This window comes from Dama dama, chromosome 31 (assembly GCF_033118175.1).
Source record: "Dama dama isolate Ldn47 chromosome 31, ASM3311817v1, whole genome shotgun sequence".
Lineage (NCBI taxonomy): Eukaryota > Metazoa > Chordata > Mammalia > Artiodactyla > Cervidae > Dama > Dama dama.
Window position 1 is genome coordinate 10,000,001 of NC_083711.1, and position 16,006 is coordinate 10,016,006.

General features: G+C 46.0%; 1 protein-coding gene across 1 annotated transcript in view; it reads right to left on the minus strand.

Annotated features, from left to right (window-relative positions):
* HUNK (hormonally up-regulated Neu-associated kinase) overlaps nt 1-16,006 on the minus strand; it is a 125,003-nt gene that overhangs the window by 62,314 nt on the left and 46,683 nt on the right. Inside the window, exon 3 of the mRNA XM_061134175.1 lies at nt 1,826-1,881. Coding sequence (XP_060990158.1) covers nt 1,826-1,881 — 56 coding nt within the window. The remainder of the gene's footprint in view (nt 1-1,825; nt 1,882-16,006) is intronic.

Consider the following 16,006-nt stretch of genomic DNA (forward strand, 5'->3'; position numbering starts at 1 on the left):
TCTTACACACTATGCAGCTTTAGGGCAACTCTGTGACTGTTCCCCACACAAAGACAAGTTCCAGGTCACCCTGCCAGGGAACCCACAAAGAAATCTCCTTTCCTCCATTCCTCGCCCCCCACCCCCACCAGGACGTGCCTTTGTCTAATGCTGCAGACCTCGGAAACCAGGAGCAAAAAGACATCCTCCAGACATTTCAGAGTCTGCCTTGTTTAAGGCTGCTGCACCTGGCTCTCAGGACAGCTCAAGTGCAATAGTAAAACAATCTGATCTGAATCATCCAAGAATCTTCTAAGAATACATCCTAACACATTTGAGTCAGTTCTAACGAGGTGGATGAACCTAGCACCTATTATACAGAGTGAAGTAAGTCAGAAAGAGAAGGACAAATACCATATATTAATGCATATTATGTGGAATCTAGAAAGATGATACTGACAATCCTACATGCAGGGCAGCAAAGGAGACACAGATGGAAAGAACAGACTTTTGGACTCAGTGGGAGAAGGAGAGGGTGGGCTGATTTGAGAGAACAGCACTGAAACATATACATTACCAGATGTAAAACAGATAACCAGTGCAAGTTTGATGTGTGACGCAGGGCACCCAAAGCCGGTGCTCTGTGACAAGCTGGAAGGATTGGGTGGGGTGGGGGTGGGGGGTTCAAGATGCAGGGGACACCTGTATACCTATGGCCAACTCCTCTTGATCTATGGCAAGAACCACAATATTGTAATTATCCTCCAATTAAAATAAATAAATAAAAACCGAATACATCCTATAAAATCCCTGGGGCAGGGGGCGGGGGGGGGGGGGGTTGGTTTCCTCTTAATTGTTAATGTCCCAATAATGGGTGTATTTATCAACACCTGTCAACGATGCTTAATCACCCAGCCAAGGGGCCTGGAGTCCCTGGCAGCCTCTTGCCTGTTATTGGGTTGGAAGCCATCTGGGATCCCAAGGAATATAACCGGTCATTTGAATGATGTGTTTTAGAGTCTGGAGATGGTTTTCAGTATTTGCCAAACAAAATTTCCTTCTTGGGTACAAAAGCTAAAATTCACAAAGTTCTGTTGATTCTTCTCTTTTCTTCTAATAGAAAGTCTTTTCAAGCCCTCGAGGCAGAAGAAATTACTTGTACTTGGGGTGGGAAAAGAAAGAAAGGAGTAAAAGATGAGGCTGACATCTGGGTGGAAACTTGATGCCCTATGTTTTTGCCAAGAGCAACCACACAGGTAAACAAAAGTAGAATATTTCTGGAGAAGAAGCCATGAGGTGAATTTGCTTATGAACCCTTAGTGGTGAATCAGTTATGATTCACTCCATCCTGGAATTTCCTCCTGATTGACACAGACCTCTAAAGCAGCCCTCTGTTTCACTCTGTACCATCATCCATGTGCTACAGGGCTAAAGCAAAGACATCAAAAAGAGACGGTAAGCTGCATTCCCTCTTATTTCAGTGCCCCTACATTCACTGAAAAGTGGAATAAAGCATGGCCAAGCTAAGAGCAGCATTTTTTAACAAAACTATGTTCCCCTTTTCTTAAGAAGCTTTCAGGTGAATTCAAGTAAAAAGAACCCCTCCACAAGTTCAACTCCATCTGAATTAACAGAGAAGCAAAAGTTTGAAGAATTCTAAGAACATGTTTTATGTTTAAATTATTCAAAACCATGCTTAGATGTTGCAGGTAAAAGGAGATGAACTAGAAGTATTGTCTGGGGATTAGAAATAGACCATGGTAATTTTCAAAGTCAGAAATAAATAACTGAGAATTGACAACACAGCACTTAAAGGATAATCTTGCTTTAAAAAAAAAAGTCATACCTATCAGCTTGATATTATTGTCTTCATCTAGCAGCAAGTTTTCTATCTTCAAGTCTCTGAAATAAACAAAACCATACAACATTTCAGATAAGCACTTGAAACATGGAATAACATTTTGCTTCCGAAGGGAAACGAACTGTTGAGAGCCACTTTGAACCAACCCATAAGGCTTGCTGCCAAAACTCACACAATCAATAAGTAAATATTTATGGAACATGATATACGTAATTGCCGCAGAGTCAAAAAGCTAAAGGATTTCAGAGAAGACAGAGAGCAAGCAGGGCATAACAAATCAGTTTCTGGAAGAAGTGGGCCAGAGCTGAAACTTGGCAGTTAATAAAACCAGGAGACAGTAGAAGACATCATTCAAGACAGGCACTGCTAGAACAGTCGAGAAAATACAAATGTGACCATGTTTTTTGAGATGGTGAGCAAAACCAGCCAGAGTAAGGAAGATTTAGGCAGTTTCTTTTTTTTTCCTTTTAATTGAAAACATGATTATCAGTCCTACAACCTCCATGCTTGGGGCCCAAGTGAAATGAAAGTCACTCTGTCACGTTTGACTCTGCGACCCCACGGACTAAACAGTCCGTGGAATTCTCCAGGCCAGAATATTGGAATGAGCAGCCTTTCCCTTCTCCAGGAGGTCTTCCCAAACCAGAGACTGAACCCAGGCCTCTCACACTGCAGGCGGATTCTTTACCAGCTGAGCCACCAAGGAAGCCCAATAGTCATCCACAAATTGGCAAGGGATGATAAACTATTTAGCAAGCAGCTATTACGGTAGACAGAAAAACAGACCCAAAAAATGTCAGGGTTCTAATCCTTGGATATGTAAACATTACATAACCAAAGAGAATTAAGTTTGCAGATGGAATGAAGATTGCTAATCAGAGGACGAGTGGCTTTTGATCATGGACACTGAGATAACTTGGGAGGTGGGAGGGAGACACGTGCTCAAGGTCATGCCGAGTGTGAGGGGTTGGTGGTTTCTGACTGTAAGCCCCTTGAAGGTACAAAACATTCTGCCTTGCTTACCACTGTGCCCCAGGACCTTTGCACATTCCATAACCCGGTAAATACCAATGACTCTACACTATCCAAGAGATCACTTGGGGTTCCAGAAGAAAAAAACATGGGTGAAAGTATAAGCCATCTATGTCAATGATCATGAGCACCTTAAGTTGCAACCTGTCAGCTCAGACACACCATGAACATTAAATGTGTGAGCATATTCTTCCCTTCTATATATACACAAAATGCTTTTTTCCATTGTTTTGAAACATAGCATTCTTGGTCCAGCTTTTATGTTCCGACTTCTGAATACAGACATAGCCAAAAGAGTTATTTTTGTCCTCTTATCTCTATTGTGAGGACTAGAACAGTGTGGTCATGATAAACAAAAATGGTGACTGATAGCACTTCTTGGAAGTGCAGAGATGAGGGCAACAGCACTTGCTAGAACTCTGGAGGCCTGGGGAGCCAAAGTGCCCCATCTGTGTCCCATCTCCTGGGGACAGGTGTTTACAACTTGGTCCCAGCACCGCCACCTCATCCCATCTTCCAAAAGTGGCCAGAAATCTGGATTCGATCCCAGATTTTCAATGTGGGCAACAAATTCACAATTATATCCACAGTGCGTGGGCCAACCTTACAGGCAAGATCCAGCCTACAGACTACCAATTTTCAACCTCAGTATGGGTGGAAGCTCAGCCTTCAAAGGACATGAGATGCCCAGGGAGAGGGAGAAAATAAGGCGCCAACATGCTGGCAGGAACAAGGACGCTCAGAGCCAGCTAAGAAGGAACAGTCAGGCAAGTATTGGCATAGGAATGACGAAAGGGCAGCATTTCAAGATGAGAAGAGTTAAGGAGTCCAGTGCAGGAAGAGGTGAGCTCTAAACAGTCACCACTGGATTTCAGAACTGGAATCCTTGACCCACAACTTGTAGCCTCAAGGCTGAATACCTGAATGAGAAGGGAGATTGTGTTGAACCGAGCAGCTGGGGAAGGTAAATAGATAGTCCCCAGTCCACACGCGGGCTTCCCAGGTGGCTCACTGGTAAAGAATTCGCCTGCAATGCAGGAGACTTGAGTTCGATCCCTGGGTCAGGAAGATTCCCTGGAGGAGGAAATGGCAACCCACTCCAGTATCCTTGCCTGGGGAATTCCATGGACATAGGAAACTGGCAGGCTACAGCCCATGGGGTCTCAAAAGAGTAGGACACAACTTAGCAATTCAACAACAAATCCATACATGTTCACCAATGGGAAGGAGAATTGTACACATGCCCTTCAATTCAAATAAAACCATACACTCAAAAAACTGTACCAGTCTTTAAAAGATGTCACCTATGTCCAAATGGAGGGTAAACCGCACCCCCCTCCACCATATAAGGTGATCCTTCTCACTTTTCCAAGGGGAAGACTCTGCCCCTCAGAAGGTTTTTTGGAAAACACAAATATATAATTTTTAGAAATGCAATGAAATGATCAAATGACTATTTACACTATTTATCTATGAAGCTACACCATCCTATTTCAGAGCATATGCTATCATCTCAACATAATTACTTTAGAAATACTGTTCCCATGCCCTCACATCTTATGCAACAATTTCATTCAGACTTGTGGCAGGCAAGAGCAGGAGTCTCCAGTGTAACATGATCTTTCAATTGACTGGATATTTGCGATAAAGCACTATTCGAACCTGTATGTGATATGCTTGTTGGGAATATTATCCCAAGCCATTTAAATAATAAGAGCCCATTTAAAATCTCTATAAATTATCCACTGAGTGAATTGATTTTAGAGTGGTCTCACAAACCCTCATCACTGTGAGTCATATCCCTTTAGCAACTGTCATTAAAGCCACACAAAGTGCCTTCGCCTCCCTTTCCATTGGTTCTCTCAGACTTCTAGAGTTTCCAAGGCCATAGGTGAGTCAGGTCAAGGTTAACCGGTACTTTGCTGTTGAAAATAATGGAGATTATGCCTGATACTATGAGAGACTTTGCAAGCGCTCTGTAAGGCACTTCTTCCTTCCTGAAAATGATAGACTATGTGCTACACTTATATTCAAGCATATATGGTAATTCCCAGCCACTTGCATGGACTCACAAAACAATATGCCAACAACAGGCCAAACTGTGAATTCTGTGAAAACTGATTATAAAGCAGCAGCACTCTTTTAATCTAAAAGAGGGCCACAGTTTATTTCCAGCAAAATTAAACCTCTTTCCCTGGGAAGCATGGAAGCCACACGAAGGCATTAAAGGAGAAATTTGGTTCAGAACAAATATTATGAAGAAAAACAGCTTAAAGAGGTAAGGTCAAAGAATGCAACTGCCAAGAATAATAAAACTAAGCTGGATAATTCTGGGGCCACAAAAGACCAAGGAACAACCAACCGCAGTGATTAGAAGAAGGATATAAATGAAAGCCTAAAAATAAGAGAAGATGCAGAAGAGAAAAAAAAGGTCCCCTTTTAAAATAGGGGAAAGTCATAAAACCAGGGTAGAAAGTATAAAAATGTAATTATCACGCTCAGTCATGTCCGACTCTTTGCGACCTCATGGTCTGTAGCCAACCAGGCTCCTCTGTCCATGGAATTCTCCAGGCAAGAAAACTGGAGTGGGTTGCCATTTCCTTCCCCAGGGGATCTTCCTGACCCAGGGTGTGAATCTGGGTCTCCTGCACTGCAGTCAGATTCTTTACTGTCTGAGCCACAAGGGAAGCCCCCCAAAATAAAAGAAGATGTAGAAGAGAAAAAAAAAAAACCCACTTTTAAAACAGGGGAAATGTCATAAAACCAGGATGGAAAGTATAAAAATGTAATTATTAGGCAAAAGGAGGGAAATGAAATCAGTTTTTCTTTTCACCTGTTGCATCCCCTAGACACCCACCTCAACCCCTAAGAAAAATGCTCACAGCAAAGCTGGTTAATGGGCATTTACCCATACCCTTTCATCAAGGTTTCTAAAATATTCCAGTGACAACCAATAGAACTGCCTAAAAGTTTCATGACTAGTTAATGGAAAGGTAGGTATATCAGTCTCCACCCAGATCAATGTATTTAATCTACCCAAATGAAGGGAACAGTCAACCTCTTTTGGCTTTATTTCACCTCCTGATTTGTCTTTGGAGGTTTATCTACAAAGGAGAAGACGACTTTCCTTCTGACTCTAGGGAAAAAAGGCTCAAAAATCATCTTTTAAAATGTCATTTTACCCTAGGTATTTATCCAAATGAGCTGAAAACTTATGGATACGAATGTTTACAGCAGCTTTATTTGTAATTGTCAAAACTTGGAAGCAACCAAGATGATCTTCAGTAGGTAAATGGATATACAAACTGGGGGACATCTCAGACAATGGAATAGTCTTCAGTCATAAGAAGAAGCAAGTTATTAGGACTTCCCTGGTGGCCCAATGATTAAGATTCCAACTTCCAACACAGGGAATGTAGGTTTAATTCCTGGTCAGGAAACTGAGACCCCATGTGCCTTGTGGCAAAAAAAAAACAAAACAAAACAAAAAAAACCATGAAACAGAAGCAGTACTGTAACCAATTCAATAAAGACTTTAAAAAAAGGTCCACATCCAAAAAAAAAAGAGTTTTTTTTAAAGAAGAAATGAGTTACCAAGTCATGAAAGTCATGGAAGAACCTTGCATGCATGCTCAGTTGCTAAGTCATGTACCACTCTTTGCAACCCCATGGACTGTACCCCAGCAGACTTCTTTGTCCACGGGTTTTACCAAGCAAGAATACTGGCGTGGGTTGCCATTTCCTTCTCCAGGGGGTCTTCCTGACCCAGAGACTGAATCTAAGTCCCCTGCACTGGCAGGCAGATTCTTTACCACTGAGCCAGCTTCTAGGGAAGCCTAGAAGAACCTTGGTGGTGGTTTAGTAGCTAAGTTGTGACCGACTCTTGTGATCCCATGGATTGTAGCCTGCCAGGCTCCTCTGTCCATGGGATTCTGCAGACAAGAATACAGGAGTGGGTAGCCATTTCCTTCTCTAGAGGATCCTCCCGACCCAGGAATTAAACCTGGAACCTTAAATATATGTTTTTAAGTGAAAGAAGGTAGTCTGAATAAACTATGATTCCAACTCTATGACCTTCTGAAAAAGGTTGTAGACTTAAAAAATATTCACAACTTAAAAATTGAGAGTTATGTTTTAATCGGCAGGAAATTTTAGGACTTCAAGCCCAGGAGGAAATATCTCAAATAACCCTGAGGGAACTGCTCCAAGGAGGTGAGGAGGAGAGCTGGTTATATAGAAGTTTTGCAACAAAGGCAGGTAGTCTGAACGTCAAAAAATTATAAATTAAGGAAAACCAGCTATCCCAAGTTAAGGAATTTAGCACTTTGTGGTGTATGGGAAGATGCAAGAGTCTGGCCTCACTGAACTCATTCCTTTGATATGCACCTCAGCTCTCTGGGGCCAGGATCCTGTATTTTCACATCCTGAGGGTCCTCAGGGCTCACTGTGGGGAGTGGCTGTGGTCTGATGGCTACTAGATGGCAAGTATTCTTTGCTTCCCGAGTTCCCTCAGGGCTCACCAGCTCACCATTTATGGTGGCTGCAATTACTGATGACTGTGACATCCTTTGTTTACTCATATGGCAGGAAATATTCCATTTCTCAAGACAAAACTACGGACAGGCAGATGATCACGAGTTGCCTGAGGTTGCAGAAGGAGGGCTAGAATGAACAGGTGGAACACATTATTTTAGGGTGACAAATTTATTCCGTATGGGCTTCCCTGGTGGATCAGCAATAAAGAATCTGCCTGCGAATGCAGAAGATTCAGGTTTGATCCCTAGGTCAAGAAGATCCCCTAGAGAAGGAAATGGCAATCCACTCCAGTATTCTTGCTGGATAATCCCAAGGACAGAGGAGCCTGGTAGGCTACAGTCCACAGAGTCACAAAGAGCCAGATATGACTTAGTGACTAAACAACAACAAATTATTCTGCACACTATTGAAGAAGGAATTCATAGGGCCTGAACTCCATCTCAGGCCTGTCCGTGCTGGCTGTGCTCGACTGCCTCTCCAGTGGACTCTGAACTCTCTGCTTAGTGCCTGTGAGGACGACAATGGAAGGATAAGACCCCCTCCAGACAGAGGAATCTTGAAGATCACATCCAGGCTACTCATTGCCTAAGAGGAAGCATACCATAATCACACCTGTCTCCGGACAGGTCATAAACTTTTTTTGTATCTGTCAAGATGTAATCACAGGCTTATCGATTATTAACTGGTTGGAATGTAACTGCGGGCTTATTGACTATTGACTGTTTGAGACACGTACACATGGGGTAGGTGGTGGGTTTAGACACGTACACATGGGGTAGGTGGTGGGTTTAGACACGTACACATGGGGTAGGTGGTGGTTCTGGGCACGTACGCATGGGGTATAAAAGATTTTCACAAATGCTGGACGGGGTCCTTGGCTAAGAGGAGACTCTGCCTTGGGCCCGCCGGCATAATAAACTGCACTCCACTATCTGCATTGTCCTTCTGAGTGAGTCTGTTTCCCGGAAAGCGTGGCTATAACACTATAATGGTGGCTAGATGGCACCATGTATTTGCAAAATTCATAGAATGTACAACACAAAGAATATCCTAATGTACTATGCACCCTAAAGAACCCTAATGTAAACTGTGTACATTAGTTAATAATAATGTATCAATATTGATTCAGCAGTTGTAGCCAATGTCTTATACTATCACAAGATATTAATAATAGGGAAAACACAAGGAAGGGAAGTGGGAACTCTAGTTCTGCATGACTTTTCTGTAAACCTAAAACTGCTTTTAAAAATTAAGTCTATTAACTTTTTAAGTAACACTTGGGTATTCTCCCCTTCCTAAGAGATCAGTACTAGGAATGCTATGCCCCTTGCCAAGCCTCACTCAGGATGTTCCATGTGGAGCATCCTTACCACCAGAAGTTAATTATGAGTCCATTCAGCACAGCGGGCCACTCAGACCCTCTGCCCAGCTACTCAACAATGACTCAAAAGGCCATGAATGATCCCATGAGGCCAAAAATTGAAAGATAACTTCTTGAATAATAAAAGAAGGATGAGGGGATTTCCTGATGGTCCAGTGGTTAGAACTGTGCACTTCGACAACAGGAGGCTAGGGTGCAATTCCTGATTGGTGTACTAAGATCCTGTAAGCCACGTGGGGGAGCCAAAAAAAATTAAAAATTAAAAGAAGGATGAGTTTATTCACAAAGTTTCAGCGTTAGCATACAATGTACCATATACGTGTGTGAGTGTGTGTGTGTGTGCACATGCGCGTGTCAGTCACTCAGTTGTGTCCAACTCTTTGCAATCCTATGGACTGTAGCCCACCAGGCTCCTCTGTCCATGGGATTCTCCAGCAAGAATACTGGAGTGGGCTGCCATGCCCTCCTCCAGGGGATCTCCCTGACCCAAGGATTGAACCAGGGTCTCCCGCATTGCAGGCACTGGCAGGCCTCTCTAATCCAGAAAACCTCCCCATGGTCCCTGTGAAAAGCATGGTTTTTAGCTCCACCCCGAGAGCAAAACATCTGTCTGTGTTTGGTGTCAGGTCCGTGAGATGGGAAGGAAGGTTCTGACAGCTGACCGGTTTGCACCTGATGATAAGGCGATGCTCAGTTTCACATTTAACAACCCTTGATGGGATCAGCCACCTTGCGGAGAGGAGAGAGCCGTGGAGGGCTCTTCCTCCCGATCCGCAGTGGGACAAGCTCCTCTCTGCAGCCAGCTGACCGCAGGCGGTGTGAATGAGTCACTGGAAGCGCTTGGAAAGGAAGGGAAGTGGTCCCTGAACGGACAGGAACTGGCTTTCCCTGGGCCAGTGGGGCTTCCAAGAGGACTCGGGACAAGTAAGAAATGGGGCAGGGCGTGTGTGGCGGAACCGGTGATCAGGATAGTGCTGGGGGGCTGGGGTGGGAACGCTGTGTCTTGGGAGCGAAGGAAAGCAGTCAGTGGAGTGGCCCTTTGCCCGAGCAAGAGGGAGCACAACCCAGGGGCTTCTTGGCCCTTCTCTGATGACTGGGCAGTGCCAGGAGAAATGCCCGCTGGGGCTCCTCAAGGCGTCCATCCCACCCCCGCTTGCCCCCCAGACCCAGCACTGGGCCTGTTCTCTACACTGTTTGAGGTTGGGGCGTGAGGGGGTGGGTAGGCATTTTTCCAGAGATTGAGAGGAAGGCCCAAGGGGAGAGCCCTAATCACCAGCCCTTTGTTCTGGGTTATTTCAAATGCACAAGCTCCAACAGGCCTGACTAACAATTAAAGGTTCGCCCACAGGCGAGCAAGCATCCCTCCCCCTCCAGGAACCCACCCACCCAAAGGCTCCTTTAAAGGCATCCCTTTCAAGATGGTAATCTCTAAGGTTTGGAGACAGGCCACCAGGAGCTCTGCCCTTCCAGACCCAGGGGGTGGCGGGGAGGCCCCTGTTGCCATAACAAACACGGGGTCCTGGGGCGCCCTGGGGGAGGGGAGGTGCAGCTGCTGGGGAGACAGGGCAAGGGAGTGTGTGTGCACAGGCTTGCAAGGGGAACACACGCTTGTGCATGAGAGTGTGCGTGTGTGCAAGCACGTCTGTGTGCGTACGTGTGCCTGTGTGCACATGCACAAACATGCTGCCCAAATACCAGGATGACGGGGCCTCACCCCGCGAGGCAGTGAAGGTCAGGCCTCTAACAAACCCCGGGCCTAAACTGGGGGGCAGGAATTTAAGAGAGCTCACCCGCGGGGGCCACTCAGGGCTGAGACCCAGGACGAAAGGGAGGAACAGAGGAAAGGGAGGAACAGAGCGGCATGAAGCAGAGGCTGCCAGGGAGGGAAGAGGAGGTCAGAGGGCGGCAGGGGGAGGGGGGAGAGCTGGCGAAGGCCTAGTGTGGAGGGGGGGCGAACCTGGGCCAAGACGGCAGCCCGAGAGTGGGGCAGACAGGCTCCAGGGGCCGGGGCTCGCTAACGGCCCTGCCGAGCCGCCCTGGAAGAGTCACTTAAATGCTCTGAGCTCCTGATTCTTTCTTTGGAAAATGGCATCTTAAGAGGGGCCACCTGGCAGGACCGGTTGACGGGTAGAGATGACAAAACGGGCCCCTTGCAGCTGCACAAGCGCTGACAGATAAGAGGTGAGACGCTGGTGTGGCCAGGGGAGACGGTGAGGCTAGAGGTTCTAAGACACAGTGAAGGGGAGGCTCCAGAAGAGATTTCAGATAAGTGACTCCCTCGTGAGAAGCACACAGCTGTTGTTCAGTCACTCAGTCCCATCCAGACTCTGCGACCCCACGGACCGCAGCACGCCAGGCCTCCCTGTCCCTTGCTGTCTTCCAGAGTTTGCTCAAACTCATATGCATCGAGTCGGTGATGCCCTCCAACCATCTCATCCTCTGTTGCCCTCCCCCCTTCTCCTCCGGCCCTCAATCTTTCCCAGCTTGGGAGGCAAACGAAAGGTCAGATAGAAGGGGTCTGAGAGGGGAGATGGGGAGCCTGGACCAGACTCACAGAGGACTAGGGCTGGGGGAGAAAGTTGTGCCTGCGGAGATGGCCACAAGACGGATTTTAGTAACGAGCTAAGAATAAAGCATTCAAGAAAAGCACATAACTCCCCAAGGCAACGGGCATTTTGCAGTGAACAAGAGTTTTTTTGTTTGTTTTTTTGTATATTTTTTAGTTAGGTTTTATCGTCAAAAGCGCTGTATTAAAACCAAATGTGGGAAGTGGGAAGGCAGTTCAAGAGGGAGGGGACACACATATACCTATGACTGATTCACATTGATATATGGCAGAAACCAACACAATATTGTAAAACAATTACCCTCCAATTAAAAATAAATAATTTTTTAAAAACCAAATGATTTTTTAATCTTTGATTTATTTATAAGATGAGCAATTTGGTTAAATGCAAGAACAATTTGTTAAGCATGTACCTGATTTATCTATTCAAAATGAAACCTTTATTGAATTCCTACAATGCTCCAGAAACAAATTCTGCTCATAAAATGAAAAAGCTATTCATTCACTAAAAAGATGCCACCCTACAAAATGTGACCTGAAAACTAAATAAAGTGGTATGAAGTCAATGAAGAAACTCCCTTAAAATTCCACAGAGAATATGGAATATTCCAGAAAGAACATGAATTGGCCACCTGAAAGCTTCCATACCAGCGCTAACTCTGGCACTAGCTGTATTCATTCAATTTCCCTTCACTCATCCAACCGAGTCTTACTGTGTCTGAACTGGTTTGGGCGCTGGGCTAGATGGTGGTCTGTGCAAAAGACAGAGAGGAAAGAAGTCAGTTATCTTGTGAAGCTGAAGCTGATGTTATTCCAATACTCTGGCCACCTAATGCGAAGAGCCGACTCGTTGGAAAAGACCCTGGTGCTGGGAAAGACTGAGGGCGGGAGGGGAAGGGGGTGGCAGAGGATGAGATGGATGGATGGCATCACCAACTCAAAGGACATGAGTTTGAGCGAACTCCTGGCGTTAGTGAAGGAGTTAGTTGTGTCCGACTCTCACAAAGAGTCAGACACAACTTAGCAACTGACCAACAACAACAATCTTGTGAAAAGTGTTTGGAAAACAAAGTAGAAGGTGCTGGGGAGTCTATGACCAGGGGAGGGACTCCTGGAGGAGGTGAGCTTCTGAGCTGGGACCTGAAGGATGAAGACAATTCAGCCAAAGATTTCAAGAGCCTGGTGGCTCAAACGGTAATGAGTTGGCCAGTAATGCAGGAGACCCGGGTTCGGTCCCTGGGTTGGGAAGATCCCCTGGAGATGGGGATGGCTACCCACTCCAGTATTTTTGCCTGGAGAAGTCCATGGGGTCACAAAGAGTCAGACACGACCAAGTAACAGACAGAAGCAGAGAACAGCTCTGGGGCCTTGAACACACAGAACACGGCCTCCACGGATAAAATGAATGAGGTGGACTCAGTGGTAGCTGCAGTGAACACGTACTCAGTACTTCCTGAGGGCCTCGAGCTAAGCACTTTACAGGAACTGACCCATTTAATCCTCACAACAACCACATGAAGTGGATAACCCCTTACCCCTATTGTGTAGTTCCGGAAAGTGAGGCAGAAAAGCCTGAGAGATTTGCCCAGTGCAGCTTTTAAGCGGTAGACCTGGAACGTGGACACAGGCAGCCTGGCTTAGAATCCACACGCGGACCACAGTGCACCCCAATCCACAAACGTGTCAGGCGAGAGGTTTGTGAAATCCTGCATTTCTTATCATGCCTTCTCAGTCCCCATTAAATGAAAGAATCTTTGATCTATATAACCAGTGTCTCCAGATGTGTGCTCAGGCCCCGGGGTCTCCAACAGCCCCAGCCCCCAAAGTGAGCAGAAGTCACCCCTTTCTTATCCGCCTTCCCCTCTCACCCTCTCCAAAGGAAACCAAAAAGGTAAAAGAACTTTGTAAGAACCCCATCAGCACAGGTGGGGTCTGCTTCTTGTCAGGCCCACGAGAACAAAGGGTCCCCTCTGGCCCGGCATTCCCTGGAGTGCAGAAGGCCCCTTGCCAGCCCAGACGAGCCAGACTGGGGTCACGGCTCTGGGAACAGTCGTGCTGACACACGGGCGCCGGGTCCCTCTGATCACGCCTCTCTCTCACTCCCAGTCCTGCTCGTCTCTTCCTGCTGAGGGACGGTGGTATTGCGTGACCCAGGTATGTTTTGTCTGCACGGCTTGATTGGACTTCGTTATTTTGAACGAACAGTTGAATCTCCAATGAGACTCTCGGCAGAATCAGCATTCCTGATGATGGATGTTAAGGTCAACGCTTTCTGTATGACAGAAAAATCATCAGATGTTGGCGTGAGCCCAGTTGAGAAAAAGAAAAATGGGAAAAAAGAAACCCTTGTTAGATTTTAAGCCCGAAGTTATCTCAGGCAGTCCTCAGAGGGTGTAATGAAGATGTGAGGACCACATTCTAACTTTGCAAACGTGAACGACCACACTGTTGCAGCAGATGACACAAAAAGTATATGGCAGGCCCTTTTTTTTTTTCCTTTTTTTAATATCTTCATTTATTTTTGGCTGTGCTGGGCCTTCGTTACTGCGAGAGCTTTTCTCTGGTTGTGGCGATAGGAGACGACTCTCTAGTTGTGATGCATGGACTTCTCACTGAAGGGGCTTCTCTTGCTGGGGAGCCCAGCCTCTGGGGTACCTGGGCTTCAGTCACTTCAACACGGACTCAGTAGCTGTGGCTCTCGGGTTCTAGAACACAGGCTCAATAGTTGGCGTCTTGAGGGCTTAGTTGCTCCGCAGCATGTGGGATCTTCCCAGATCAAGGATCAAACTGATGTCTCCTGCATCGGCAGGCAGATTCTTTACTACGGAGCCAGCAGGGAAGCCCAGGTTCAGTTTTAAATGAAGTCCTCTGCCAGCTAAGGAAATCTGCTTTATAGATGCTTGGTTTTCTTTTTTCCCTTCTACTTATAATAGTTACATGATTTTTAAAGATTCACTTCCTTTAAATGATATTTAAATAGCTCTGGGTTGATAATTAAATATTTAGGTTTAATTTCACAGGAAATGAGGGCTCTGCCAGGCATTAAGCTGACGATAATATGACGATATGGTTCAGACTCATCAGGAAACATGCTTTTTAAAGTATCCTCTAACACACATCACCTAAAGCCCTTTAAATCATATACTGTAGCCACCAAAATTCATCCTAAATCCTTTTGGATGATCCAATCTGTTTGCTCAGAAATCTTCCCGCTAGGGATACCGGGACATCTGTGAAATGCTATCTAAACTCTCTTCCTCATTTGAAAACTCTAACCTCGGAATGTGCGTGTGTGTTAGTCCCTCAGTCGTGTCCAACTCTTTGCGACTCCATGGACTGTAACCCGCCAGGCTCCTCTGTCCATCGGATTCTCCAGGCAAGAATACTGGAGTGGGTTGCCATTTCCTTCTCCAGGGGATCTTCTGAACCCAGGGATCGAACCCGGGTCTCCTACATTGCAGGCAGATCCTTTACCATCTGAACCACTAGGGAAGCCCAGCCTTGAAATAATTTATGAATTCATTCCACCTCTGCAGCATAAAGGAGACAATTCTCCACCATTGAAAACGGCTACAGTGTATTACGGATTACGGCTGCTTAGAAATGAGACATTCAAAACCTTTGAAAATTCAAGACATTCCGGATATAGCCACCCAGGAATATATTCGAAACAGTTTCCTGTGATGTCTCCACCACCTAATCACCTGTGCCCACGTGGGCTGACACTCATTAACGCGATTTTTAGAGGAGAAAATGAAGAACTCCTCCAAAATGACACCTGTATTTCCAACCTTCCCTAACTTCAAAAGATCCGAGCCTTTGCCACTATTGGGGGATGAATATATTTCCAAAGAGGTAGGGAACGAAGCGGAATACTGGAGATCAGAGACAGAAAAAATGCACCCTCGATGCTATCAAAACATTACTAAATGCATTCCTTTGACATTCTGACAGTAATTGCGCTGAGAGGGATTGGATTTTGTTAAAATTACTTTAAAAGGGTTGCGAAAATTTCCTGCGGGAGGGACCAGCAAGCGGTGCACAGCCTTCGCTGGCTTTCCCTTTGTTGTCCCCGAAGCTCCAACGAGACTGGGCGCATCTGATTTTTGACAGCAGGAAGCCCTTGTAACAACATCCTGAGTCCCTCGGAAAGCTCCCTCCCAGTTCTCTTTTCCTCCATGACCAGCAGAGTGGGTAACCCAAGCTGATTCACCCGTGAGGTTTCTGCCTTCATCACCAAACCACGCATCCTTACGACCATCATTTCCCGCATCATGGCAGAGCTCTGACACCGCAGGTTACACGAGGGGATTGTTAACAAGAGCCAAAAGTAGGGTTATTCACTTACAATTTCTGAATGTTCCCTTCCTTGCTGATCAAAACTCAAAAGAGTTCTGATGAATCGTGATTTCCTGACAGTGTGTGTGACTAAAAATACATACATGGAGAAATTTTCTTACCTTGGTGAGGAAATGATCTGCCTGAATGGGGCCTGGTCAAGGCTGGCTCCTCCCCCCAGTTCCCCCCAAGCCCGGGACCTCCCCCTCCCCCCAGCTCCCCCCAAGCCCGGGACCTCCCCCTCTCCCCAGTTCCCCCCCAAGCCCGGGACCTCTCCCACAGGGTCCCCCCCCCACCTCCCGAGCTTGAGACC